Genomic DNA, 27,805 nt, shown 5'->3' with positions numbered 1-27,805 from the left:
TTATTTTTTTTTTTCTTAATTATTTCATTTACTTCCCAATTGCATAATTCAAGGGATCAATGACAGGCACATGTTAGCAGCAGTCCTGCAAAATGGACAGCAGGGAAAACCATCTACCTGTTGCTCACTTTCAATACCCAACCTTCTCACCACCATATGGAGGTGCAGCCCAGAGGAGCTTACACTGTTTCTGGACTGGAACCAAGATCTCATCAACCTCAACTGTATTTTTTGTACCTTTTCATATAAGATGAACTGACACTTCAGCTTCCCTTCTACCTTTTGTTGATGTATAAACACTCCCACACTAATGCAACACAGACAACAGTGCCAGCCACTGTAGAGCTGTGGGTTTCTATTCAGTTGAACCTGAGGCAACACATATCAATATTCTTGGATAATTCAATGATGATCCTTTTGAGCTCCTTTCTATTTTCAATACTTTGCATTTTCTGGCCATCTTCCTTGTTGGGACATTTAATACAAACAGATGGAATTTTGAGACTGCTGGTGTATATAGATTGGATTAGGCAGGTGGCTGTCTGATTTGTAAGTTGTAGGTGACAGCAATTATGTTGAATAATTTCAGACTCCATGATGATGTAGTTACAATGGTGTGATGTCCTTCTAGAGGTGGAATATCAGTGATTGGTGATTGGTTAAGGGCAGAGAAAAACTGAGTAGAATTTGAGGTCATCAGGAAAGATTACACACCTGTTGAAAAGTTGTGAGCCAGTATGACTTATAAATATGAGAAAATAGATAGAAGTCCCAGTATTGGGCCTTATGGAGTTCCAAAGAACATTGGATTCCTTGCATTGAGGGGACCATCAGCAGAAGCTCTCATAGTTTGCCTAATGAAAAGTACAACATTTCTTCCTGGAGAGGTCTATAGCAGTGTTGCCAGCTACCACAGGGCTGCATGTTTTTCAGAGCAACATTTGACTGATTCTGAATTAAAGTATTTTGGCCAAGCAAGGTGAGAAAAGCCATAATCAAGTTGCTATAATTCCTAAGCTTTATTGCTTGTCATCTATAGCCTAGAGAAAAGAAACTTTGTTTCTCCAAACCCATTTGTACATATCTGGTTAAAGTTTTGTCTTCCAAATGATGAGATCCATAATTCAAAATCACAAATATAAAAGTTCTGTGATTCCGGAATGATTCAGACACGAGGGGTTACTTTAATAATTTTTTTCATAAGAGGCATCAACCCCATACTAAAGTCTGAAATACTTAATCACTTACACTCAGTAATGCACTACAGTACAACAATTTTGTTTAGGGCATACAATTTATTTTCATTCTGGTCACTGCGACATAAAATTACATTCAGAAGATTCTCAAATTAAGAGTTAATTTCTGGCCAATATTTATGGCTAATTCATTCAGGTATGAAAGCCAAGCTTCCTTCATAATCTGAGAATAAACAATACTCCATATGATGAATAGAATGTGTATATATGGTGGGAAGAAAATCAAGATTAATTGCACAAAATGGAGATGAATTTTGAACTGAAACAATTGATTATGTTCATCATTAGCTAATATTCAGTGACCATCTGTATGTGGTGGTCCTATGAGATGGACATTAGAGAATCACCTTCCTGACACCTGTTTTCAAAACATGTGAACACCCTTGCTTCTATCTGGAGGTGTCAGTCCCAAGGGGGTGACACCCGATCTCTAGACCAGGTCCAAGGCATCTGCCTATCAAGTGTAGTCCCTCTACCTTTTCATATAATGACAGGTGACAACTGGCAATTGCTCCTCTCCAACTGTTACTATATAAGCCAGTGATAAGGAAACAGTCTCACACTAATACAACACAGACATCAGTCCAATCCAGGGAGATATGTGGAAGGACCTAAGGACTGTTGGCAGCCACTGTTGGGCTGCTGATTTACAGTCAACTTGAGGCAATAAGAATTACTAATTTCCACAATGAAAGCCTGGTGTTGTAGTGCTAACCTTGTACAAAGAGAGATTAACTGAAAGGTGAAGGAAGGACAGGAAAAAAGAAAGCGAGATAAATATAGTGAACTTTTCACAACATCAAGGAGTAAGTCCTAATGTTTAAGGTAAGGAGGTAGGTCACAAGGTGAGAAATGAGTACAGTTTGATGGTTATGTACATTTTTTTTTATCAACAATAAGAATGTGTCAAAGAAAGGTGCATGTTGTAATGTCTTTAAACAAGTTAAATAACCTTTGTGGTACCCATAGGAAATATACAGTTTTCAAAGTGTGCATATACAGCCTCAAATGTAAATATTTACAATGAAAGCCTTAAGATTTTACAAAGACAGGAGCAGGGTACAAGCATACAATTTCCTTGACAAAAGCATACAATTTTTCAAAGCATATTATCAATCCTACTGCATGTTTGTTTTACCACATCACTGTCTAGTGTACCCCATATATAATATACTGTCAATATACCTCAAAGTTTAGGAATAATATTAGCATAACTTACAGTGACACACCTGATTTTGCTCATGCATTATTTTCTTATATTTTCTAAGCAGAGATTTTCTAGCAAATTGTAAGCTGTCTTTAATGGTGTTGTCTCCAATTTACTCTGACTTTCACTAGCAAGTTTAATCTGTAATCAAAAATTTATGTTGATCTTTTAAGATGTCTTCCTGTACAGAAAACTTGTACCTAACATCTTGGTCAAGCTACATCTCTAATGCTTCAACACCACTACCTCATAAAATCTACTTACAATTTCTTTTTATTGCTAGGAAGTATATTCACTGGCTTAAAATGACTTCATTATATCATATTTCTTTTCTAAATCAAAATATTTCTTATGTGTAACTTCTACAACACAATTCGTGATCAGAAACAATGAACACAATCTCTTTAAGATCTTTTTCTGCAGTAACCTTTCAACAATACATCTTTCCTGCACTATTACCACACAGTGTACACAAATCTGAACTCGGACAACACATTCTCCACAACCTGCATTCAAACAACTTTTATCTTCTTACTGAGAGCTTGTCCTAATTCTATCAATATAAAAACAAAGCTATCACTTACAGAGATGCAAAATCATGCAAATCAGCAAGTTATCATACCCATACTTGGAGAAAAGGTTACTTAGCAAACTTGAATGACAACTAATATACACTATTTACAGCTTCAACTACAAAGCAAACATTTGGCTGGAAATGTTCCTTTTCAAAGACGTGAAGAGAGCAATTAGATTTTTAAGTCTCTGTGAGCCAGGTCCCAACATACATCAGTCTTATTAACATGTTATATTGCAGCTCTCACCCGGCAGTTCTTTTCAGTTAAGGAAAACATTGCACAGATGGTTAATACTTAATCCTTTTACTATAACCATGTTTCAGTTTGGCTGTTTTTAGGTCACTTTCTTCAGCTGTAGGTAACTCCCTGTACTCAAAGGGTAATGGAAGTAAAATTTCAGTTATGGCATACATGGTTTCAATATATTGAAACATTTTTGATTATGAGAACTGATCACCATCTTTTTGTTCCTACTTTCAAAATCTCCCCATGGACAGCATGGTCTCTCTCTCCCTTACATTACTGAAAACTATCTTACTGCTGGAACTGATGGTCCAGATAGGCTGGATTTATCTCTATTCACCAGTTTATGTATAAATCATCAACTAATATCATCTTACCAAATCAGTAATTTGAATACAAAATTTACCTCAAGAATAAATTTGAAAACCAAGGGAAAGGAAAATACATATACGTACATATACATCATATGTACGTATATGGAAAAATAATAACATCCTTCCCTCGGCTCCTGTACCTCACCCCAAGTGTGGAGCAAATCAAATTGCTCAACAATTGCAGGTCATCTAGCTTCTAACCCGGGGGGTAGGCGGTGAATCAAATTATTCTAAACTTAATCATAAAGTCATATCCCTCTGTTTTGTATTATTCTGATTTGGGGAAAGAAATAGGCATTGCCCTGGCCACCTCAGCTTTATAAAAGGAAATTAAGACCTTTGTTATGTATACAGTAGTAATAAAGGGTCATTAGCTGATTCATGATGTTCAGTGTTATTCAAGTTGTTGAACTGATAGAGAACATCTGGGTTCTGCTGTGGAAGCACGTCTTGATTCATTGCCTTCCACCTTCGTCCAAGAAATGCTGAGATGGGAGGGTGTGTGAAACGGGTTTTATTGTATATAAATTAGAGGTGTGCTTTGACCTGGCCATCCCCTTATAATGGGGAGTGAGCTCTTGGTATGCATGTACGTACAAATAATGGTGTGCAAAAATAACACTCTTTTATGATCCAGTATTAAATATTATGACATTTTATTTTTATTTTTTTTTTCTAAATTACAAATTCTATTACTTTTTATGATTTTATGACTGCAGAAGACATCGTGAGGAAATACAATGAGAGGAATGTTTTGTGGGCTTCACTATAATTCACATTCATTGTATTTTCAGCCCTTCAGGATGTAATAAATTTTGTTAAAAATTTTTACAATGAGAACAGAAACCAATTAAACATCAACCCTAAAGTACCAAAACATGAATTACAAAAATTAAACATTTCAATGAAAAGCATATACAAGTATAAATAAAACTATGGTGAAAAAATGACTGAGAGAAAGCGACTATTAATATACAAAATATTAAAATTACTTTCTGGAGAGAAGTATAACAGTAAAGCTCCCACTACACACAAAAAAGCATGAAGCAAATGATACCTATTTTATATTGGAAAATATAAACAAAGAACAAAGCTTACCACTGCAATTAGTTGGATCACTTTTGCAGATGCTGCACATCTGATACACAAGACTTGAAGCAGTCAAGTTTCAGCTGTTATGTAGCATTTAATTCTTACCATGCACCTTAGTTTTCATCATGCATTGCATGACATTAATTCGCATTTGAATTCAACAGCTAGTGGTAGTTTTTTCTTGCCCTAGAAGTCTGAGCAAACAGGGCAAAGGTGATGACTTTAGTCACGGCCAAGTATCTCCCATCATGAGTTCCCACCACCTCTGGCAAATGCCATGTCCCTCTTCATTTTCTTCCTTACAATCTTTTAACTCCACATGCAATTCTTATCCCTTTCTTGCTATCAACCTGAACACATATTATCTGTTTTTGGTCTTTATTAAAATAATTTTCTTTGGATTTGTTTCTATCCATTTTATCAGTTTCAAATTATCCTTCTCTTATACTTCAATTCTCTAAAAAGAATTCTTATTTATTTTCTTCACTGGCCATTGTTATTTTTATTCTCTTGCTTCATCACTCCATTCCATACCGTTATGCTATTTTTGTTCCTCAATAGTTCCCTTGATGAGATCCGTCATGACAGGGTAAGGTACCTTCTTTTTGTTGAGTTCCTCTTGACCCCATAGCAAAAGCTTGAGCAATTTGGCAATGCGAGGAGTTGTCTCCTCTTGGTTTTGAGCTTTTAGGATGGCAGCATTCAGTTCACTTGCAACCTAGAAAAGAAAAAGTGTCCCTTGTAGGTGTTTAGTGTCAAGATCAATCAGAAATTAGTTGATCCCCGACTAATAATCTCACATGGTAGGTAGAATTAAAAGACAAGTATACTGTCATACAAGTATGGTACTGCATCTATTTTTTCTCTGCTCCATTTTTCCTTTGTATTCTTCATTAAATTCACTGGTTCAAAAACTCCTCTGTGAGAAGGCACCACCCTTGCTCTCTCCAAAAGGGGGGGAGTTCATGATATTAAATCAAATCGTATCTTGTACCTCTCTCAGCTTCACCTGGTATTCTTTCCCTCCAACACCTCTGCCTCCATCCCTTTTCTTCTTCCTCCACTCTCAATATCCATTTGATTAGATAATGTTCAGAAAATCCACCCCCTCTCCTCACAGAAACTATCTACAGACCAAGGGCTTTTTCCCCTTTACAAGGGAAGTACACAAGTCAAAAGGCAAGTACCCACACCCACCCATTCCACTCCCTTCCATCACCCTTTCCCCTTTCTCATCTTAGCTCCTCATGGATGGGTCATCCCTGTATCCTGCCCACTGCCCTGGATCAGAAGCAATGCAGCAAGACACAGCACATTTACAGCAAGACAGCTTTTCTTAATTAGCGACCTCCCCTCTCCTTCCCCTCATGCAGAAAAAGAGAAGACAGGTAGAAATTCTTTTGGGCTGCATCAAAATATCATTCATATATAACCGCTCCCTCCCCCCCCCCAACCCCCTCCCTTCCTTGCATAACAGTATCATCTATACAAAAAGCATTTGATAAAGTATCACACAAAAAACTACTATGAAAAATAGAATCAATAGGAAAAGTATTGGAATGGATGGAAGAATTCCTGACTGGGAGAAAAATGAGGGTAATAATTAGAGATAAATACTTGAATTGGGAAGAAATGATAAGTGGTGTCCCACAAGGTTTGGTGTTGACTCCAATCATGTTTGCCATATATATAAATGACATGGATGAAGGAGTGGAGTGTTATATGAGTTTCTTCACAGATGATGTAAAAATACTAAAGTAAGAACAGAGGAGGATTGTGAATCATTACAGCTAGACCTAGACAAAATCCGGAAATGGACTCAAAAGTGGGAAGTGAACTTCAATATCAAGAAGTGTAGTATAATTGAGTTTGGAAAAAGTAAAAAAAAAAAAAAAAAAAAAAAAAAAAAAAAAAAAAAAAGAATATCAAATCAGGAAATTATAAAATTGGTGAAGAAGTCAAAATATGAACTTGGAAAGAGACCTTGGAGTAATAATCAGCAAAGACATGACACCGGACAAACATATCAATAAAATAGTCGGAGAAACCTTCAACCTATTAAGGTCAATGAAAGTGACATTTGACTACTTGGATGAGGAAATTATTAAAAAAAACATTAGTTACACTAATACCAAAACTGGAGTATGCAGCAACACTATGGACACCCAGTACTAAAAAGAATATAAAGAAATTGGAAAGAATACAAAGAGCAACAACAAAGTTGGCACCAGCTCTCTCCAAATTAACATATGAACAAAGATTGTCCAAATTGGAACTACCAACTCTGGAACAAAGAAGAGAAAGGAGATCTGCTGACTATCTATAGAATCATGAAAAAGAATTAGAATCCTAGATAGGGATGATTTATTAAAGTGGGACAACGGAAAAACAAGAGGACATGAAAAGGAACTCAAAAAGGATAACTATAGAAGAGATCTGAAAAAAAACTTCCCACATAGAGTGCTGGATACCTGGAATAAATTGGATAAGGGAACAGTGTGTGCAAACACTATTTAAGATTTTAAGAAAAAAACGATGCTGAAAGATACAAAAACGGGTCACCATGAGCATAGCTCCCTTCACGTATAATACAACTAGGTAGATATACACAGCCATTCTCCACTCACCCCTATCTCTTGCCTTCTCCCTTCCTTACTCAATAAACAGACATTCTTCTCTTACCAAATGTCCCTTTCACACCATCAATCCATCTCATTCTCAATTGTGCCCTCATGTTCATGCCTTCTACCTTTGCCTTCCACATATCTTTTACTAATCTTTCTTCCCTCATTCTTTCATGTGTCCAAACCATCCAAATATTTCATCAGTCCTACCTGCCATCTCCTTGCATCTATTCCCAAATGCCTATTTCTCATGATGCTTTTTAATCCCCCGACGCATGCACTTGCTTCTTTCAGTCTAAAATTTACCTCCACCGCAACTCCTCCCTTTCCTGCCACATGTGACCCTAAATACTATCCACTTCCTCCAGCCTCTCTCCTTTAAGACTTACTTGTAACTTCCTGCCATCCTCTCCCCTTGTACATCTCATCACCTTACTTTTACCCACACTTACCCTCAATGTTCTCCTATTGCATACCCTCCCAATCTCTGTCACTAACTTTCTTAATCTCTCCTCTGATCCTGCCACAAGCACAGTGTCATCAGCAAACAAAAACTGGCTCACCTTCCACTTTTCTTTAACCATCCCCAGTCCCCTGCCCATTACCCTTGGCTTTACCTCCATCACACCATCCATATACACATTAAACAACCATGGTGACATAGCACATCCCTGTTGCAGTCCCACCTTTACCTCAAACCACTCGCTCTCTCCATTTCTAATTCTAATTCTACTACTCTTGTTAAAACTCTTGACTGCCCTTGACAGCTTTCCCCCAATCCCATATATCTGAAAAATCTCCCACAGTGCCTTTCTGTCTACCCTGTCATAAGCCTCTTCTAAAACCATAAAGGCCCAAAAAATATCTTATCTTTTGCCAAAACTTTCTCACATATCTGCCTTAACCAAAAAATCTGATCCACGCAACCACTACCTTTCCTAAACTCACTATTTACTCCCTCTGTTCCTCTCCTAATCCTCTCGATTAAAACCCTCCTGTATGCCTTCCCAACTACACTCAACAAACTGATCCCTTTGAAACTACTACTCACATTTGTCCCCTTTTCCCTTGTAAAGCAGACCTATACAGGTATTCTTCCAGTCCTCCAGCTCTCTATCCCCCCTTGGACATACATTAAACAACCTCATTAGCCACATTTATCTTTAGCTTTCTTCTATCACATACTCTCCCAAACTCTGTCACCAACTTCCTCAATCCCTCATTGTGGCAGGATCGGAGGAGGGATTGAGGAAGTTGGTGACAGAGTTTGGGAGAGTATGTGATAAAAGAAAGCTAAAGATAAATATGGGTAAAAGTAAGGTGATGAGATGTACAAGGGGTGAAAGTGGCAGTAGACTGGAAGTGAGCATTAAGGGAGAGCAACTGGAGGAAGTGGATAGTTTTAGATACTTGGGTGCAAATGTGGCAGGAAAAGGTGGAGTGAAGGTGGAGGTAGAATGTAGATTGAGAGAAGCAAGTAAATGCCTTGGTGGATTAAAGAGTGTAATGAGGAATAGACATTTGGGAATGGATGCTAAGAGGAGACTGTATGAAGGAGTGATTGTGCCAACAGCACTGTATGGGGCAGAAACATGGAACATAAGAGAAGAGAGAAGGAGTTTGAATGTGTTTAAGATGAGGTGTCTGAGAAGTATGATGGGGGTTACTAGGCTAGATAGAGTGAGAAACGAGGAGGTGAGGAGGAGAACAGGGGTGGAAAGGGAGTTGGGAGACAGGGTTGATGGAAGAGTATTAGGATGGTTTGGACACATGGAAAGAATGAGTGAAGAAAGACTAGTAAAAGAAGTATGGAAGGCAGATGTGGAGGGAGTGAACATGAGGGGATGTCCTAGGATGAGGTGGATGGATGGGGTGAAGGGGGCTTTGGGGAAGAGGGGAATGTCTGTTGAGGAAGGATGGGAGAGGACAGAAGACAGGGGTGAATGGAGAATGGTTGTATATGGATGATGTTGTGATGCATGAGGTGGAATGGGCGGGGGGATGGGGGGTGAGGTAGTATGTGTGAGCAAAACTTGATGCAGCCTGAAGGGATTTCTCCCCGTCTTCTCCTTTTATGCATGGGGGGATGGAGAGGGGGGGTTGCCAATTTAATGAAGCGGCCTTGCTGTGGATGTGCTGTGTCTTGCGACACTGCTTCTGACCCAGGGCAGTGGACAAGGTGCAGGGATGACCCGTCATCCAGGAGGTGCTAAGATGAGAGAGAGGGTGGAGGGGTGTGGAGTGTATTCAGGGATGGAATGGGTGGGAATGATTTTATGCCTTTTCCTTTTTGGCTACCTCCCTTGTAAGGGGGAAAAACCTAGGTATATGTATGTATGTATGTATTAGCCAGTTTATTATTACTGTTCCTCCCTTCTTAAGACATTCTGCATGACACCCATCTAATCCAGGTGCCTGCCCTCATAATTTTCAAAACTGCTTCTGCCTCATCTTTTCTAATTTCTCTTCTATTTTCCTCTCTCATCACTGTCATTTCCTTAGCACCTTCCACTGCTACCACCAATCCCTCCCTATCCTCTTCTACATTCAACAGCTCTTTTAAATACTCTGCCCATCTTCCTCTTCCCTGTTCTGTTAACATCTGTCCATCCATACATTTCACCTTTTCTTCTCTACTTGATTCACCTCCCCTTTCTTAGTTTCCTTCCAAAACATCTTTTTATTACTTTCAATATTTTCAGTCATACTCCTGAATGGTGGGCTCTACCATGTTCAATACAATTTGAAAGCTATGAAGGTTGAATTGCCTGGGTTTGATGAGAAGGATATCTACGTAGTGCAGCCAGGTCACATGCTCGGGAATGATGTCAGCAAAAGGTCCTGCTTCTAAAAATTCCATAAACATATTGGCAAGGACTGCACTCAATGGAGAACATTGTTCCATTTTATTCTTAACCTTTCCTGTTCCCAGACCTTTGGTCCACCTTCTCCTTAACCTTTCCTAATATTCAGTGATCCCCTACCTCCCTTCCTCTCCCTGTTCCCCTAGTTCTTCTTATTTAATCTCAGTCATGTGTATTATGACTATGTACTTGAAAAAGCTGTTCAAAGTGAAAAAATGTACTAATAAAGGTTCTGTTTTCACATGGTGTTTATTTTGGTAGTCATACTCCTCCTCTATTTTACATCTGCTCTCCTTTACCTTTTGTTTTACAGCTCTTCTTTTTTCTTTATACCTCTCATATGTTTCTCTTGTCCACTTTGCAACCAGTCCCTGAATGCTCACTTCTTCTCTTCTACTACCTTCTTCACTTCATCATCCCACCACTCACTACCCTTCCTTCTATTCCCTCCCATCCTCCTTGTTCCACATACCATCTTTGCACACCTTGTCACTCCCTCCTTGAAACACCCCCATTCCTCCTCCACTCCTACCTCTACTCTATCCTTCACCACCTCCCACACTTCTCTCAGCTTCTCCTTGTACTTATGCTCCTTTTCCTTCTCTTGCAGTCTCCTTCATTCTTATGTTCTCATATTAAAACAACAGGGCAGGACTCGCAGTGATGGTTATAAACTGGACAAATTTAGATTTAAGAAGGAAATAGGCAAGAATTGGTTTATAAATAGGGTGGTCAACGAATGGAATAAACTTAGTAACCATGTAGTAAGTGCTGAAAATATCAGTTGTTTTAAGAAACGATTAAACAACTTTATGGATGGGGATGACAGGTGGTGATGGATACAGAGCTGCCTTGTGTAGGCCTTATGGTCTCTTGCAGTCTCCTTCATTCTTAAGTTCTCATTTAAACAGTTTACTCTAAGCACCTCTCTACCTTCTGCCCCTTTCCTTTCTCCACCTATCCTCTGCTCTCAACTTACCTTCCACCAAAAAATGCTCTGATATTGCCCCACTCTCTACCCAAAGAATATGGACATCCAGAACTCTTCCTACCCTTTTTCTGGATATCACTACATAGTCCATCAATACCTTATCAATCACCCTTCCATCCACCACCCTTTCTTATGTGTACTTATGCTTGACCTTTTTCCTAAACACCGTGTTAGCTATCAACTACCTTTCTAAACACATCTCCATTATTAGCTCTCCACTATGATTTTTACCTGGCACTCTTCAAAGTTAATGTGGATGAACGTGAAACTGGGGAGATGTGGGGCTTTGTAAGTGCATATGGGCCTGGTAGTGAGAAATGTGTTTAGGAAAGAGAGGCTCTTTGGATAGATTTAAATGAGTGTATAGAGGGTTTAGGGAGAGATGCCAATGCTGTGATATTGGGAGATCTCAATGCTAGAGTATGAAATGAACCAAGAGATGGAGTGATTGGGAAGTGTGATGGCAGGAAAAAATTGTAGGAGAGATCTGATGGTGATGTGTCTAGAGCGCTGATGATAGCTAACACCATGTTTAGAATAAAAGTCAAGCATAAGTGCACAAGGGAGAGGGTGGTGGAAGGAAAGGTGATAGATAGGGCTTTAATGGACTATACAGTGGTAACCAGGAGAAGGGCAGGAAGAATTTTGGATGTGCCATGCTCTTAGGGGGGAGAGTGAGGGAATATCAGATCACTTTTTGGTGGAAAGTTGAGAGTGGAGGATAAATGGAGAATGAGGAAAAGGACAGAAGTTAGGGAGGTGCTTAGAGTAAACTGTTTAAATGAGAAAGAAAAGGATGAGTACAAGAAGCAGCTGAGAGAAGAGTGGGAGGATGTGAAGGATACAGTAGAACTAATCATTATTATGATTTTTTTTTTTTTGCATCCGACCTAGATATGGACCAAAAGGTCTCCTGTTGGCATGCTCTGCCTTTCTAATCCTTTGTAAGGTAGAGGAGGAATGGGGATGTTTCAAGAAGGTAGTCACAAGGTGAATAAAGATGGTATGTGGAACAAGGAGGATGGGAGGAAATACAAGGAAGGGTAGTGAGTGGTGGGATGATGAAACAAGGTTGTAGAAGAGAAGAAACAAGCATTCACAGAAGAGAGAAGAAATATTATTGTATTGCATTGTATTATAACATAGGATAAAATAGAGAGAACCGCACTCAGAAATTACAGGTCCCAGAGATAAGAAATCTATAAAGTAACAAGTCATATTGGGACTGATGACACATTGAAGTAATCACTCGACACAACGATAAGCCATGTTGACAGACAAACATGGAAGACACAAAACTCAGAATGCCAAAATCAGAAGTTAGAACAGAATTAACTATAAAATATACCAAAGGTCAGATAAACTAATCAGAAATAAGGTATCACAGATCATGTTATAGTAAAGTCAAAGGTGACAAAGTAGAAGGTACAGAGTCAGTTTGGAAGAAAAAAGAATAGAGCATATAGAAATGGGTAAATCAATTAGTCTTCTAAGTTGTAGAATAGACAAGAAGAAAAGACAGAAACAGAGAGTCAGAGATAGAGTATGGGTGTACAGAATAAATCTGCAAGAGAAAGTAATATTGCTGTAGGAGACATTGTATATTCTCTAAATCACACTCCTACTTTCAAGCTGTCACCTAAGTTTCTTGGGCCAAACTTAGATGGTCTTGACACCTGATTGAATCTAGATCACCTGAAAGTTACTAGTGGTCTTGACAACGAAAATGAAGGACTGACTCAGTCTGCCCTTTCTGCTATGGAAGAGCCTTCTGTTTCTTCTAAACTGGAAATCCCCACACCTTTTGTAACTCACTCTTACAATCTAAGAACTTGAACCACACTTGCCTAAACATTCTTCTCTCTCTTGAGTAACCATAGTGTCTATTTTACAGAGGGGAATGCCTGTTGAGGAAGGAAGGGAGAAGACAGAAGATAGGGTTGAGTGGAGAAAGGTTGTGTATGGATGATGCTGTGATGCATGGAAGGGATTGGGTGGTGGAGTCTGTGTGAATGATATTTTGACACAGCCTGAAGTGATTTCTCCCTGCCTTCTCTTTTTCTGCATGAGGGGATGGAGAGGGGGGATCGCTGATTAAATGAAGTGGCCTTGCTATGGATGTGATGTGTTTTGCTACATTGCTTGTGACCCAGGGCAGTGAGCAAGATGCAAGGATGACCTGTCATCCAGGAAGACCCGAGATAAAAGGGAGGGAGGGGGATACAAGAGAGTTGTCATTGTCTTAGATTTTGCTCCTGTTTTTATAAAACTATTAGAAATTAGTTTTAGGATTGAAAAGTTCACTAAGGACAGCAATGGCAACATCACCATACAATAATGTATTGTATTGTATTATAGTGTTGGATAAAATAGAGAAAACCGCACTCAGAAATTATGGGTCCCAGAGATAATTAATGTGTGAAGTAACAAGTCATATAGGGACTGATGATGCATTAAGGTAATCACTTGACACAACAATAAGCCATGATGACAGACAAATACAGAAGACACAAAACTCAGAATGCCAAAACTGGAAGTTAGAATAGTATTAATTATAAAGTATACCAAAGGTCAGATAAACTAATCAGGAATAAAGTCTCATACATCAAGTTATAATAAAGTCAATGGTGACAAAGTAGAAGGTACAAAGTTAGAAAGAAAGAATAGAACATATAGAAATGGGTAACTCAATGTGTACTTAATCGAATGACAGACAGAAAGAAAAGACAGAGAGAGAGGGTCAGAATAGAGTATGGGTGTACAGGGCTTGTGAACTAACTTTACAAGACTGTGTCTAAGTGTAGTTTCCAACTGTGTACATTGTATTTACTTTGATGTGTTTGAAAAAAATTGTACTGTTGGAAATATACAGAAAAGGAAACAACATCTTTTATTTTCCACATTACCTTTCCAACAAGATATGAGAGGTACAAAGAAAAAAGAAGTGAAGTAAAACATAAGATAAAGAAGGCAAAAAAGGGAAGATGTGAAATGGGGTAAGAGTATGACAGGATTTTTTTAAAGTAATAAAAAGATGTTTTGGAAGGAAATTAAGAGAGGAAAGAGTGTCCAACCACCCCAGCTCTCCTCCTCATCTCCTCGTTTCTCACTCTATCCAGCGTAGTAACCCCTACCATACTTCTCAGACATTTCATCTCAAACATATTTCAACTCTTCCTCTCTTATGTTCCATGTTTCTACCCCATACAGTGCTGTCAATCAATCAATCCATTGCCACTGGTCTCTCTTGCAGAAGACCTGCAGCCTTCAGGTAACCGGTGACAGTCTCCTATGCAACACTTCCAAGAAATGTATATGAATTACTATACTTTCAAGACCAAGCTATTACATAACAAATCAAGTGTCTTCTGCCACAAAACCATTACAGAAAAAATTCCCTAGACATAAAGAATCATACTAGTCTGCCTACATTCAAGTCAACATCTAACATTATAACACCAACACAAAACTAACCCATTACAAGACACCATGTGTCCCAGTGGCAATCACCTCACAGAAGACACAGAACATGTCTTAAAATATCCAACTCTTATATGATTCATTCATACATACATACATACATATACCAAGGCTTTTTCCCCCTTACAAGGGAGGTAGCCAAAAAGGAAAAGGCATAAAATCATTCCCACCCATTCCATCCCTGAATACACTCCACACCCCTCCACCCTCCCTCTCATCTTAGCACCTCCTGGATGACGGGTCATCCCTGCACCTTGTCCACTGCCCTGGGTCAGAAGCAGTGTCGCAAGACACAGCACATCCACAGCAAGGCCGCTTCATTAAATTGGCGACCCCCCCTCTCTGTCCCCCCATGCATAAAAGGAGAAGACGGGGAGAAATCCCTTCGGGCTGCATCAAATTTTGCAACATACATACACCAAATGACCCTTTCCCCCTTATAAAAGGGGTGGCTGAGTCAAAGCATACACCCACCCTACAATTCATTCAACAATACAAAACTTCATCTTTGTGTGAATTATGAGCAAACTTGGCTGTGGGTCTCCTGCAAGAGAGAACTCAGATTAAAGATATAATCAATCTTTAATGCATTCCATTTATAAAGGTAGACTAATGTAGATATTCATTTGTAAACAGTATGAACAGTAACCATTTATAAAATGGCTGTGTTCCTAAACCTTAACTAAAGCTATGCATAGGAAAGCTGTTTACTAAAAACAAACACATAATAAATCAAATCAATGAACAAAAAAAGGATGCCTTGTACCTTTTGCCTGTGTGAGGGATGCAGGAGGTCTCCAAAGGGAGAGGTGTGTGGCTGTTCAAAGGCTAATAGAGCCAAAGTCCTTTCCAACTCCCTTAAAACTGCAGGATCTCGTGTTCCCCTCTCCGCTAGATGGTCTTGTGCATAAACTACTGCCTCCTCCACACGTCCCTCACGAATCAATTCTATCAACATTTGTTGCTATGGGAAAGAAGCAGTACAGGACTTTTGAGAAACTTAAGGACACAAATTGCTCCTAAAGTATATACATTATTTGTATCCATAAATTCTGTTTTGAATTACATACACACAAACATACTATGATTGCTTTGTATTCCCATAATACCATTTGTATAAAGGATCAAGTGGGCAATTACACAATCACACAGAAAATTAAATAATTGGCAGCAACATTTATTAAGGCAAAATAAACTTTATGAAAGTAATGATTTCCTAGTTTCACTACCTGCAAATGGAAGTAAAGCTGTGAATTATCATCTAGAATCTCAGGGTGAAGAGCGGTAACCATACGGATTGCTTCTTGTATACAACCACATTGAATGGCTGAACGGATACGAATGTGTTCATCCAACTGGTCAAGGTCCATTGGCGGCTTGATATTTGCTTCCACAGCGAATTTTTCCGCTGCTTCTTTGAAACCCTCTGCAATACCATATTTGTAACCAAGAGCCATATTTTGCCAAATCATAACATGGTTATAATAATGGCATTTATATTTAAATACATTTTGAGACAAATGGCCAAATTTGAAGTCATATATTTGTCACCATGCTATAATGTAACTGGATATATGATTACAAGTCTAAAATATACTACTATTCATCAACACTATGATAAGATTTGACTAAAAATATAGCGGTAGCTTTTTTTTCTTTTTATACAAATTATATCTATGCTTAGCTTCCTGAGTGAAGAATATAAAATTCTTACAGTATTAAACTAAAATTGCGCTGTAACCCAATCATATCCTTTACATATTTTGTTTAGGCTAATGCAACATGATTTTATTCAGGTAACTCAGTCACTGGACACCATGATATCTAAATTCACTAACACCCCATTTTGCACCAAGTATGCTGAATTGTCGCATACTGTACTACAACACAATCTGTTGAGGCTACCACAAGACCAAAGGAGCTACGGTTACAAAATCTTATCACTCAATTTTTGTCACCTGTTACAAGATAATTCATAATAAGTTTGTTCATGTCAGCACGATGAATGTGCATCTTGTTGATTTCCTCAATCCATTCAGAGGCATCCAAGGCACTTTGGGCACCATCACGCTGACGTGATGAACTCATTTTCCTGCAAAAATCATCTTCATCAATAAAGTCAATGAAAGATAAAAGTCAATTGACAAATAAATATAAACAAAATTATAAATTCATATATTATTATCTGATTAAGACAGACAGATGGATAGACATACTCACACACACACAGAAATCAACTCTTAGAATAGATTAGAAGTTGATACAGTCCTAGCTAAACCCATAAATGATTTCAAAACTTGATATGATAATTAGAGAAAAAGACATGACTCCAGAGTTTAGCTCTTTTAATATATATTACAATTATAGGAAATTTCCTGTTATTGCCCCACCACTATTCTTTTTTATTTTTCTGTTGTCTTTGATTTTGTTTATCTTAGGTGAGGTTAGGTTAGGTTAGGATAGGTTAGGTTGGTTAGGTTAGGATAGGTTAGTTTTGGTTACATTAGGTTAGGTTGGTTGTACACAAAATTGCAACTCTCGGTCCTCTCGAAGCTTCATGAATTTATTCTCTAATTTAGGGATTGCAACTCTTGTGCAGGCAGAGTGGGCTTCGCTAAATGGAGCGGATAGAGCGAGAAATTTTGCGAATTGCTGGTAACACTGCTCAACAATAACATGGCTACGCTTGCATCAGCTGCCACCACCGCAGCTATCAAAGGTGCGATTTATGTATTTTCATATATTTACTATGTGTTCTTGTTGATTTTAGACCTGTTTTGCAATGTGCATTACTCAATTTAATGCTCCCCACCCAAAAACCCCAATTTCCCACAGGTCCCCCAAGATCGTCGGGTAGATGTAGGCATAAATTTAAATATTCATTACTTGAAAACTACACATTTGCGATGGAAATGATGTACACCATCAATCAATACACAACATATCTCACCATAAACACATAAGCCATATCAGAAAATCGTTGGTTGGGTGAAACTATAAATTGACCCAGGCCCAAGACTACAGAGAAAGGGCAAGTAACTAGTGACTCTGATCACACCAACTCAGTTAAAGAGCCTCACCCCATTGGGACAATTCCTGAGGCTAAGGCCATTGATGCCACAGACACAGTGGCAGTCGCCATTAAGACAGGGGAGACTCATAACCCTGCCCAAAACAAAACGATGAAAGTACCTCACCCTACCGGGACAATTCCCAAGGCTAAGGTTTCGGATGCCAAGACGAAACAAGCCACTGCCCCCACCCAACCCACTCAGGCAAACCCACCTATAAGTCTAAGCCCAGCAAACCCCCCTCAGAACGGGGCTAGGCTCAAGGACCAGGGAAAGGAAACCCCCATCTGCCTGTACTATAAGAAGGGCCGATGCAGACATGGCAACTTGGGTAAGGAATGCAACTATAGGCACCCCAAACCATACCACAAGCTTTTGACGCATGGTACTTGGGATGATCGTGGTTGCAAATTAGGAAGGGATACCCTCAGTTCCACCCACTCATGTGTAAGAATTCTGTAGGGCACAGCATATGCCGAGTCATGTCTTGCAAATCGCATGTCAAAGGGACTTGGAAACCAAATGACGCCAAATCCCAGGTTGCACAAACAAACATCAACAACAAAAAACCTGGTAACCTGGGGAGCAAACCAGGAAATACCAGACATAGGGCAGCACCAGGGACACCCACAGGCTCCCCATCAAACACAATACATAAATGTTAGCTCACCTTTTTTAGAGATAGCGACAGGTCTACAGACCACCATGAACACACTGACCAAAGCTGTAGAGTCCCAGGGCTTAATACTATCCTCCCTGATGCAAGGAAGTCACAGAAACTGGCCACCACTTCAGGCCCATCCGGCATTCCCCTGGGCACCCGTTGTTCACACCAACTAGAGTCCATCCTAATGGGTAACATACAGGGCCTCTACCCTAAAAGCAACAGAAGCAAAGTCTCCTTCCTGAAGGAACTAATGCTAGAAGAGGACCCAATATTCATTGCCCTATCGGAGACTCACCTGGCTACCGACTTACAAGACTTTGAAATAGGAATAACCAACTACACCCCATTTAGAGCTGACAGAGAAGGAAGAAGCCATGGTGGTGCAATGGTCTACCTCAGGCACGATCTAGCCACCCACACCAAGACACTATTATCCCACTCAAACGGGGTGATAGATCTCTTAGCCTTACACATAACTAACATAAATCTAATCCTGTAAACTGCTACCACCTCAGTGTAGTCTCGAAAGCTTTGGAAAAACTGAATGAAGTGCTGGAGACCACCCCACATGCCATGACAGATATCATCATGTGCGGTGACTTCAACTTCCCCTTTATATGCTGGCCTGATGGCAGAACCTGTGGGGGCTCTAGAAGACCAAGCCCAAGCCAAACTCCTTCTAGAGACTACCGACAAACTGTTCCTAAACCAGCATATAATGGAGCCAACTAGAAGAAACAACATCCTGGACCTCTTTTTTTACAAATAATGAAGTCGGTCAGCAATTGCAGATCAGAGAAAACAATCTTCTCTGACCACAATATAATCCATATCAACACAACTTACATCAAAAGTAAGACACCACAGGAATCCCTGACTCCAACTTCTTCAGTCAAAAGGTAGACTGGGAACAGTTACTACAGGATCTCAGGAAGATTGACTGGAAGCTGGCACTGCAGGAAACTGACCCCAACACCATTCTCAACACACTATTGAGGATTTTGCTGGAAGTGTGTACTGCCTATGTGTCACGAAAAAGCAACAAAAAGGATCACAGGTACTCCATCCCGTGCGACAGGAAAATTCTTATGCGAAAGTGCGCCAGCCTCAACCTAAAACTCATTAAAAGCAGCAATGAGACCCAAAGGCTCTCAATCTCCTCAAAAATAGAGGACATAGAAGAGAAAATCAAACACTCACACAAGGAGCAGAGAAGAACTGAGGAATACCGAGCTATGGAAAACATAAGGCACAATCCGAAATTCTTCTACAGCTACAGTAAGAAATTCCTCAAAACCAAGTCACAGATTGGGCCCCTAGTGACTGAACAAGTAAACATAACAGATGACCCACAGGAAACCTGCCAGATGCTGGCACACCAATACAACAGTGTGTTCAGCATACCAAAGACACAGATGGAAATCCTCGATCCCACAACCTTTTTCAACCAGGTAACTACGAACCTGAACCAGCTTACCGACATTCAAGTGACAGTAGGGGACATCAAAAAGGCAATAAAGGAGCTCAGGATAAACTCGGCCGCTGGACCAGACGGCGTTCCAGCAATCCTACTCCTACAATGCAGTGAGGTCTTGGCAGTCCCAATCCATATGTTGTGGCTAGCCTCCCTTGACGAAGGAGAGATCCCAGCACTACTAAAACAAGCCATCATAAGCCCAATATACAAAGGAGGAGATCGGACCTTGCCAAAGAACTATCAACCTGTCGCCCTCACGTCCCACATTGTCAAAGTAATTGAGAAATGAGTAAGGGACAAGCTGTTCACACACCTTGAAGTGAATAAACTCATAAAAGAGAATCAGCATGGTTTCAGGAAAGGTCAGTCATGCCTCTCAAACCTACTGGCACACTACGACTGGCTACTACGGAACCCGTCGGAGGGGAGAAATGTTGACGTAGTATTCCAAGACTTTACCAAAGCCTTCGACAAGGTGGATCACGGTGTCCTCCTCCACAAGGCAAGGGATCTAGGAATTTCAGGGAAGCTAGGAGTCTGGCTTCACAACTTTCTGACAGACCGTACACAAACAGTCGCCGTTGATGGTGTGAAGTCCATTGAATCTCAGGTAATAAGCATAGTACCACAAGGATCTGTACTCGGCCCCCTCCTATTCTTAATCCATATGAATGACATAAATAGGAGTGTGGACTCAACCCTCCTGTCTTTTGCCAACAATACCCACATCAGCTGTGCAGTGCGGGAAAGTGGGGATGTGCAACATCTACAAGACAACCTCAACTCAGTTTATGCATGGGCCAACAACAGCAACATGCAATTCAACGAAGAGAAGTTTGAGGTCTTGAGATATGGCACAAACCAAGGCATTAAAGACAACACTGAACTGCACACGGAAAGAGGTATGAAAATCATACCCAAAGCCCATGTAAAAAGCTTGGGCATTCACTTAAGTGATGATGCCACTTTCCAGCCCCACATCATGCAGTCAGTGAAAAGAGCAAGAGGGATGGCCAGCTGGGTACTAAGGACTTTCTCCTCAAGAGAGGTTCAAGTGATGCTTACCCTCTGGAAGGCGCTTATTCAACCGATCCTGGACTATTGTAGCCAACTCTGGTCACCACACAAACACGGAGACAACCAGATGCTTGAAGCTGTCCAAAGGAACTACACCAGGCATATCAAAGGGATGCAAGATCTCAACTATTGGAATTGCCTGGGAGCACTTGGTCTACTCTCATCAAAGGAGGAGAGAAAGATACAGGGCCATTTACACATGGAAAATCCTAGAGGGACTTGTTCCGGACCCCACGCCCTCAACAATCAAGCCATACCACAGTGTAAGGCATGGGCATAAGTGTGGGAGACAAACTCTCCCATCAAGAGCCCCAGAAATGATTAAGACCCTACTAGCAACCACCCTAGGCCATAAGGGGCCAAAAATCTTCAACACCCTCCCAAAAGAGGTGAGAGAGAAAAACAAATGCTCGGTGGACAGCTTCAAACATGCACTGGACAGGTTTCTGCAGGAGGTACCAGACGAGCCTCCAGTGCCAGGCTACACCGCCATCAGTAGGTTTTCTCCAAACTCAATACCAGACCAACTGGCCCTTGCAAGGAGGGACAACAGGACTGGCAGCAGTGGTAGTCCACTACGGCTGTGAGGATCGACCTCGGAACTTCACTAAGTAAACTAAGTAAGTATGCTGGTGAGAGACAGGGATGACTCTCCATATACAGTAAGTCCTAATTATAAGGTACATTATATGTTCCTGAAAACCTTACCGCAAACTGAAATTACCGCATACCGAACCTATTGTAACATGTAATAATAGGATATGGCAGACATACCTCCTCCCTGCTCTTTCCTCTTCAAAATATCTAGCAGATACCGTATCTGTGAATTTTTCTTACCATAAATAGAATCGAGGGTACTAATTACCAAATACCGTAACTGTGAATTTACCGGATAAAGAATTACCATATAAGGAGGACTCACTGTATAAGGAGATAAGATGAAAGGTAATGGATAGAATCAGAATTGGATAGGGGTAGGTGCATGCCTTGGTTGGCTACCTTGCCCTTGGAATATAGATAGAAGTCCTACTTGGAATATAAATATAGGGTATCACTAAATGTCGACCAACGCCGACCAAACCCAAACAATAACGACTTTTGCTCAAATGCATATAATTATGCATTAAAATTAGCATATGGTTGCATTATGTGACCTATTTTCATTAAAATGTGTGATTTTCATATAATCTGATCAAAGAAAAGTTACGCTTTTATCCTCTGCAAAATTACCAGTCGCCCAACACCGACCAAACACAAACAATGACGGCTTTTGCTCAAATGCATAATTTTATATAAAAATTAGTATTTGGTTGCATTACTTAACCTATTTTCTTTAAAATGTGTGATTTTCATGAAATTTGATCAAAGAGAAGTTATGTTTTATATAAAATTATGCATTTGAGCAAAAGTCGTCATTGTTTGTGTTTGGTCGGCGTTGGTCGACTTTGGTAATTTTGCAGAGGATAAAAACGTAACTTTTCTTTAATCAAATTACATGAAAATCACACATTTCAAAGAAAATTGGTCAAATAATGCAACCATATGCTAATTTCTATATAAAATTATACATTTGAGCAAAAGTCGTCATTGTTTGGGTTTGGTCGGCGTTGGTCGACGTTTAGTGAGACCATAAATATAGATAGGATTTACTATGCAAACTGTTGTGATGACAATTTATGAAAGTTTCCTCCCTTTTAATGTGTAATACTATATAGACTTCAATAAATTATTTTTAACATTATAATCATCCCATGTAGGTCTGTTACTGTAGCAATACCTTATCCATGAAATATTATAATATAATAATTATTCTACTATTCTTATAATTCTAGTATATGAAATGCAACATCTTGCACCAATAATCCATTTAATATTGTTTTTATAAAACGACAAATTACTTTCAAAATGCCACAGTTAATTCCATTATCATATGTACTTTCCTTCCTATATTTTTGTGCGATACTTCCAAGGGATTATTGTTTTACTGAGATCAGGAAGTAACACAGTAGTCATCTTTAGCCGTGTCACTCGTTCCAAAATAAACCTAAACTTGTTCTATGATCTATCCTTAAAGATACATAAACCATATTCTACATTCACCTTCTACGTAAGCTATTCTTAAATATATACAAAGGTAGCCACTCCTGTATCACAAATTTTACCTTGTCAACTTTTGTTCTCCTTTGTAAACACTTTTCTCTAATCTCTGGATGGAAGATTTGTTGTTTTCTTTCCTCTATATTTTGCTTCTCTCAGCTTGTTTTCACAACACAAGCGGCAATGACTATGCGATGGCATGCATGTTTGTAAAACTACCAACTAGTAAAGATTCATATAGAAACATTTGACTTATATGATATGTATAAAACAAGTCATATAGACAAAATAATAATTCTAGGCAATGCAACACATTTTTTTTGTTCCATCCCTAGAGGTCGGACGTGTCCCTTCGGACCTCCACTTGCATTTTTCCTATTTTAACATTACCTGTCATCACATTACGAACATAAGTATTGTTTTATAATTTTTTTTTTTTTTAAATAGATACTCTTTTTTTTAGACCTGGACCAGACAGGTGACAGACAACAGAATTGTCTTCTTTCGTCTGCTGAGTTTTATTTGAATTAATTCTTGTTTTTAGTTTTATTACAATCACACATTTTTACAGTATTTTAGTATTTTTATGTTATCCAAGGATATAGATAATAATAATACAAGTGGATGAGTGGGTTACTTTAATCAATCAAATCAGCCATCCTTCATGAGTCTGTAGTGGTTTGGTTCGAACAAGCCAGGGAAAATGAAATTCACTTTGGTCTCTTATTCTAATCTCTTTGGTAAAACAACCACAAGTAATAGCCACTGCTTAGTGGATCTGATCAGTCGTAGCTGGACGGTGAGCCTAACGTCAGAGGCGGTGGCGGCTGATGACGGCGAGGCTCGATGGGACTGCTACAAGACTGGACGAGGTGTTGTTGCTGCTGCCGTGGCTACTACTATTCTGCCCTGACTGGCCGCCGCTGCCCTATTTAAGGGTCGCTAGCTGGACGGTGAGCCTAACGTCAGAGGCGGTGGCGGCTGATGACGACGAGGCTCGATGGGACTGCTACAAGACTGGACGAGGTGTTGTTGCTGCTGCCGTGGCTACTACTATTCTGCCCTGACTGGCCGCCGCTGCCCTATTTAAGGGTCGCTCGCGGCTCAGCGTAGTTGGCAAGAGAGGTCGCTAGCCGCTCGAGAACCATTTGCTGGCTCCTGATTGGCTAGCTCACATTCACCTCCTGCCAACTATGGGAAGTGTGTGACCGCCTGTGGCTGCGTCACTACACCACTCCCCCTCTCTTCGAGAGCGGGCGTCGAGGGAGATAGGGAGCGACGCGCGCGACGTGGTTGAATCGGTGTGGCCTTCGTATCACTCGCCCAAAACGTGTGGTCATTCCATCAGGGGGCATGTCTGGCGAGGAGGGCCTTGATGGAGGGGGGCTCGAATGCAGGGTGGTGTGGTCGAAGTCAGATGCCTGGCGAGGTGGGGTCGGTTGAGTATGGAGCTGTGGAGACATAAGGTTGGGTGAGAATTGTTGCATTGCATGGTAGAGTGGGGGCGTAGGGTGGGGAGGATCTTGCGGGGTGCCGGGAACAGTTGTAGAAGGATGTGGTTGCGGGGTGGGAGAAGGAGAAGGGTTCGCTGTCGTGTGCGTGTGATCTGTGTATGGTGAAGAGTCAGGGGCAGGAGGGGAGTGTTGGTTTGTGTCAGGGGGGTACAAATAATGGTTTTTGTATACTCGGTATTATTGAGAATTCGGGCGAGAGAGAAAGAAACACCAAGGTAACACAACACGTGTTTTTATTTGGATATAACACAGAGCACTATCCTATCTACATCTCCACACATAAATAAAATAATAATTATCACCAGCGTGATGTCTACAAGATTACAAGACTACAATATATAAAATATACTACACCACTCCTCGCGCTGCGGCGCACGTCTCCTCCTTCCGGTAGAGTCCCCTTTGTGTCCTGCTGCGGACGGGCGCACGTCTCCTCCTTGTGTGACGAGTCCCCGTTGTTGTCCTGGTGCGGACGGGCGCACGTCTCCTCCTTGTGTGACGAGTCCCCGTTGTTGTCCTGGTGCGGACGGGCGCACGTCTCCTCCTTGTGTGACGAGTCCCCGTTTGTGTCCTGCTGCGGACGGGCGCACGTCTCCTCCTTGTGTGACGAGTCCCCGTTTGTCCTCTGTGGACGGGCGCGCGTCTCCTCTTTGTTTCCTGCTCCTCGTGGTCTCCTTCCGTCCCGGTGCCCTCCCTCCGTGGAACTGGGAGGGGAGGGGGGGGTCCGCCCTCAACGGCAGACGGCCGTAAGGTGTGTGTGTGTCCTCCTTCTGTCCTTCCCTCTTATACATCCGGTAGGGTGAGGGAGAGTGGGTGGAGGCAATCTGCGCATGGATCTGCGCATGCGCACAGCAGTAGACCTCGTGTAGGGACAGTTGGCAACACTGAAGCCAAGATGACCTCACGCCACCTTTCGGCCGGCCAGGTGTGCTGGGTCACCAAGCCCGTCTCGGCCAAATCACGTGGTCGACGTCCGCGCCGACAGCCCTCTAAGTCTCGTTACGTGACCCACGTGACAGTTTGTAAGGGAGAGTGTTTCGGGGGGTGAGGAATGACTTGGTTCGGTGGTGAGGATGGGGTTAGGACCATGTTGTAAGATGTATTGTAGTGGCCCTGGAGGTTTGATAGGGGGATTGATGGGGGAGATGGGCCGGCTTGAGCCTGTCGATGGAGACGCTATCCGGTTTGGCATCTCGGTTGATCACGAAGTACTTTGGTGATCTGCTGAGGACTCGGAAGGGGCCGTCGTATGGGCGCTGAAGAGGAGCTCGTGTGGAGTCTTTCCTGACGAAGACGTAGTCACTTGTAGACAGGGCCGGGGGAAGGTGCTCCGGCTGTGGTTGTGGTGGACGAGGGGGTGTTGGACGGGTATTGGGGAATGTGTCCTTGATGAGTTGGAGGAGGGCGTGACGATCCGGATCGCCGACGGCAGGCGTGGCAATTTCCCCAGGGAGGCGAAGGTTCTCAGCGTAAAGTAGCTGCGATGGGGAAATGTCATTGTCGACCTTAGGTGTGACGCGGATCGTGAGAAGCACCAGGGGAAGGGCGTCGACCCAGTCGCATGAGGGTTGTGCCTTCAGCGACTCCTTCAGTTGGCGGTGGAACCGTTCCACGAGTCCATTGGCTTGGGGGTGGTAAGCGGTGGTCCGGTTACGTTTGGTGCCAAGGAACTTGAGGAGGCTGGACCATAGGTCAGATTCGAACTGGGGGCCCCTATCGGTGACAATGATGTGAGGTGCGCCGAATCTGGATACCCATCCAGAGAGGAAAGCACGGGCGGTCGTCTCGGCGGATATATCCGGAAGGGGGATCGCTTCTGGCCACCTGGTGTATCTGTCGATACACGTAAGGAGGTAACGCATGCCGCGAGAAGGCGGAAGGGGGCCCACAATGTCCACATGAACTGACTGGAAACGTGCCGTTGGTGCAGGAAAACGCTGGAGTGGTGCGTGGACGTGGCGCGTAACCTTGGCCGTCTGGCAGGGGAGGCAGGTCCGGGTCCATTGTCTGACATCCTTGTTGATGCCTGGCCAGACGACTCGATCCGTGATGAGGCGTTGTGTCGCGCGGATGCCCGGATGACTGTGGTCATGGAAGGAGGAGAAGACGTCCTTACGGTGACAGGCGGGGATGTACGGACGGGGTTTGCCTGTGGAGATGTCACACCACAATGGTACGGGGTTGTTGGGAAGCTGTCTTAGCTGTAGGGATGAGGTGTCGTGCATACGTAGGAGGCGGAGTTCACCGTCGTTGTTCTGAGATGCGGCGATGCGTGCGTAGTCTATGTTGTGGTTAGGGAGGATGCTGGAGGTGATTCTAGACAAGGCGTCGGCTACCTGGTTATCCTCTCCCTTGATGTATTCAATGCGAGTATCAAATTGGGAGAGGAAGGACAGCTGCCGGGAGACTCTTGGGGAGTGATGGTCGGAGACTCTGTCTAGGGCATGGGCGAGTGGCTTGTGGTCTGTAAGGATAACGAAAGGCCGGCCTTCCAGGAAGTAAAGGAAGTGCTTGACAGCCGAGACTATGGCTAGCAGTTCCCTGTCAAAGGCGCTGTAGCGAATTTGAGGAGGGTCCAGACGTTTGGAGAAAAAGGCGATAGGCTGGAGCTGGCCGTTGATCTTCTGTTGGAGGACGGCGCCAATTGCTGTGGAGGAGGCATCAGTGGTAAGGAATGTGGGTGCGTGAGCTACTGGGTAGGACAAGCGGGCGGCTTCAGCGATTGCCGCCTTGGCTTGCCCGAATGCCTGGGTCGCTTCGGAAGACCATCTCACAGGTTTGAGCGACCGCTTGGAATGGTTCTTGGTGAGGTCGTTCAAGGGAGCGAGTTTTGCAGCTGCGTTGGGGATGAATCTGTGGTAATAATTGACGATTCCTAGGAATCGTCGGAGCATCTTGATGGTTGTTGGCTGTGGGAAATCTTGGATTGTGTCTACTTTCTGAGGGAGAGGATACAGACCTGCTGTTGAGATGCGGTGTCCGAGGAAGTCGAGAGATGAAACTCCGAGGAGACACTTGGACGGATGTACCCGGAGGCCATAATCTTGGAGGCGGCGGAAGAGGAGGCGGAGGTGTTGGCGGTGTTGGTCGTGGGTATCGGAGGCTACGAGGATGTCGTCGATGTAAACGGTGATGAAGTCGAAGTCTCTGAGGGCATGGTCTATGAACCTCTGGAACGTCTGGGCGGCATTCCGGA

The 27,805-nt window shown here is 41.9% G+C and overlaps 1 protein-coding gene across 1 annotated transcript; it reads right to left on the bottom strand.

Annotated features, from left to right (window-relative positions):
- Hou (GID complex subunit 8 homolog protein Houki) lies at nucleotides 1–23,301 on the bottom strand. Its single transcript, XM_076178048.1, has 5 exons — nucleotides 23,161–23,301; nucleotides 16,665–16,798; nucleotides 15,936–16,132; nucleotides 15,473–15,670; nucleotides 1–5,465 (listed from the first exon to the last, which is right to left on the bottom strand). Exons 2-5 carry the CDS (start codon nucleotides 16,792–16,794, stop codon nucleotides 5,289–5,291), a joined length of 702 nt encoding a protein of 233 aa, XP_076034163.1. The 5' UTR covers nucleotides 16,795–16,798; nucleotides 23,161–23,301; the 3' UTR covers nucleotides 1–5,288.
- Between the last annotated feature and the right edge of the window lie 4,504 nt (nucleotides 23,302–27,805).

This window comes from Oratosquilla oratoria, chromosome 41, assembly GCF_046742065.1.
Source record: "Oratosquilla oratoria isolate Oo_2021 chromosome 41, ASM4674206v1, whole genome shotgun sequence".
NCBI classification, from domain to species: Eukaryota; Metazoa; Arthropoda; class Malacostraca; order Stomatopoda; family Squillidae; genus Oratosquilla; species Oratosquilla oratoria.
Note: the sequence above shows the minus strand (reverse complement) of the source record. Positions and strands in the feature narration are given on the sequence as shown.

Excerpts from the sequence above, each read along its gene's own strand:
- Hou (XM_076178048.1), bottom strand. The coding sequence starts at position 16,794 with ATGAGTTCATCACGTCAGCGTGATGGTGCCCAAAGTGCCTTGGATGCC. Across the intron at positions 15,671-15,935 it reads AGCTTTACTTCCATTTGCAG|CAACAAATGTTGATAGAATT; the intron begins GTAGTGAAACTA and ends TCTTTCCCATAG. Across the intron at positions 5,466-15,472 it reads ATCCCTCACACAGGCAAAAG|GTTGCAAGTGAACTGAATGC; the intron begins GTACAAGGCATC and ends TTTCTTTTCTAG.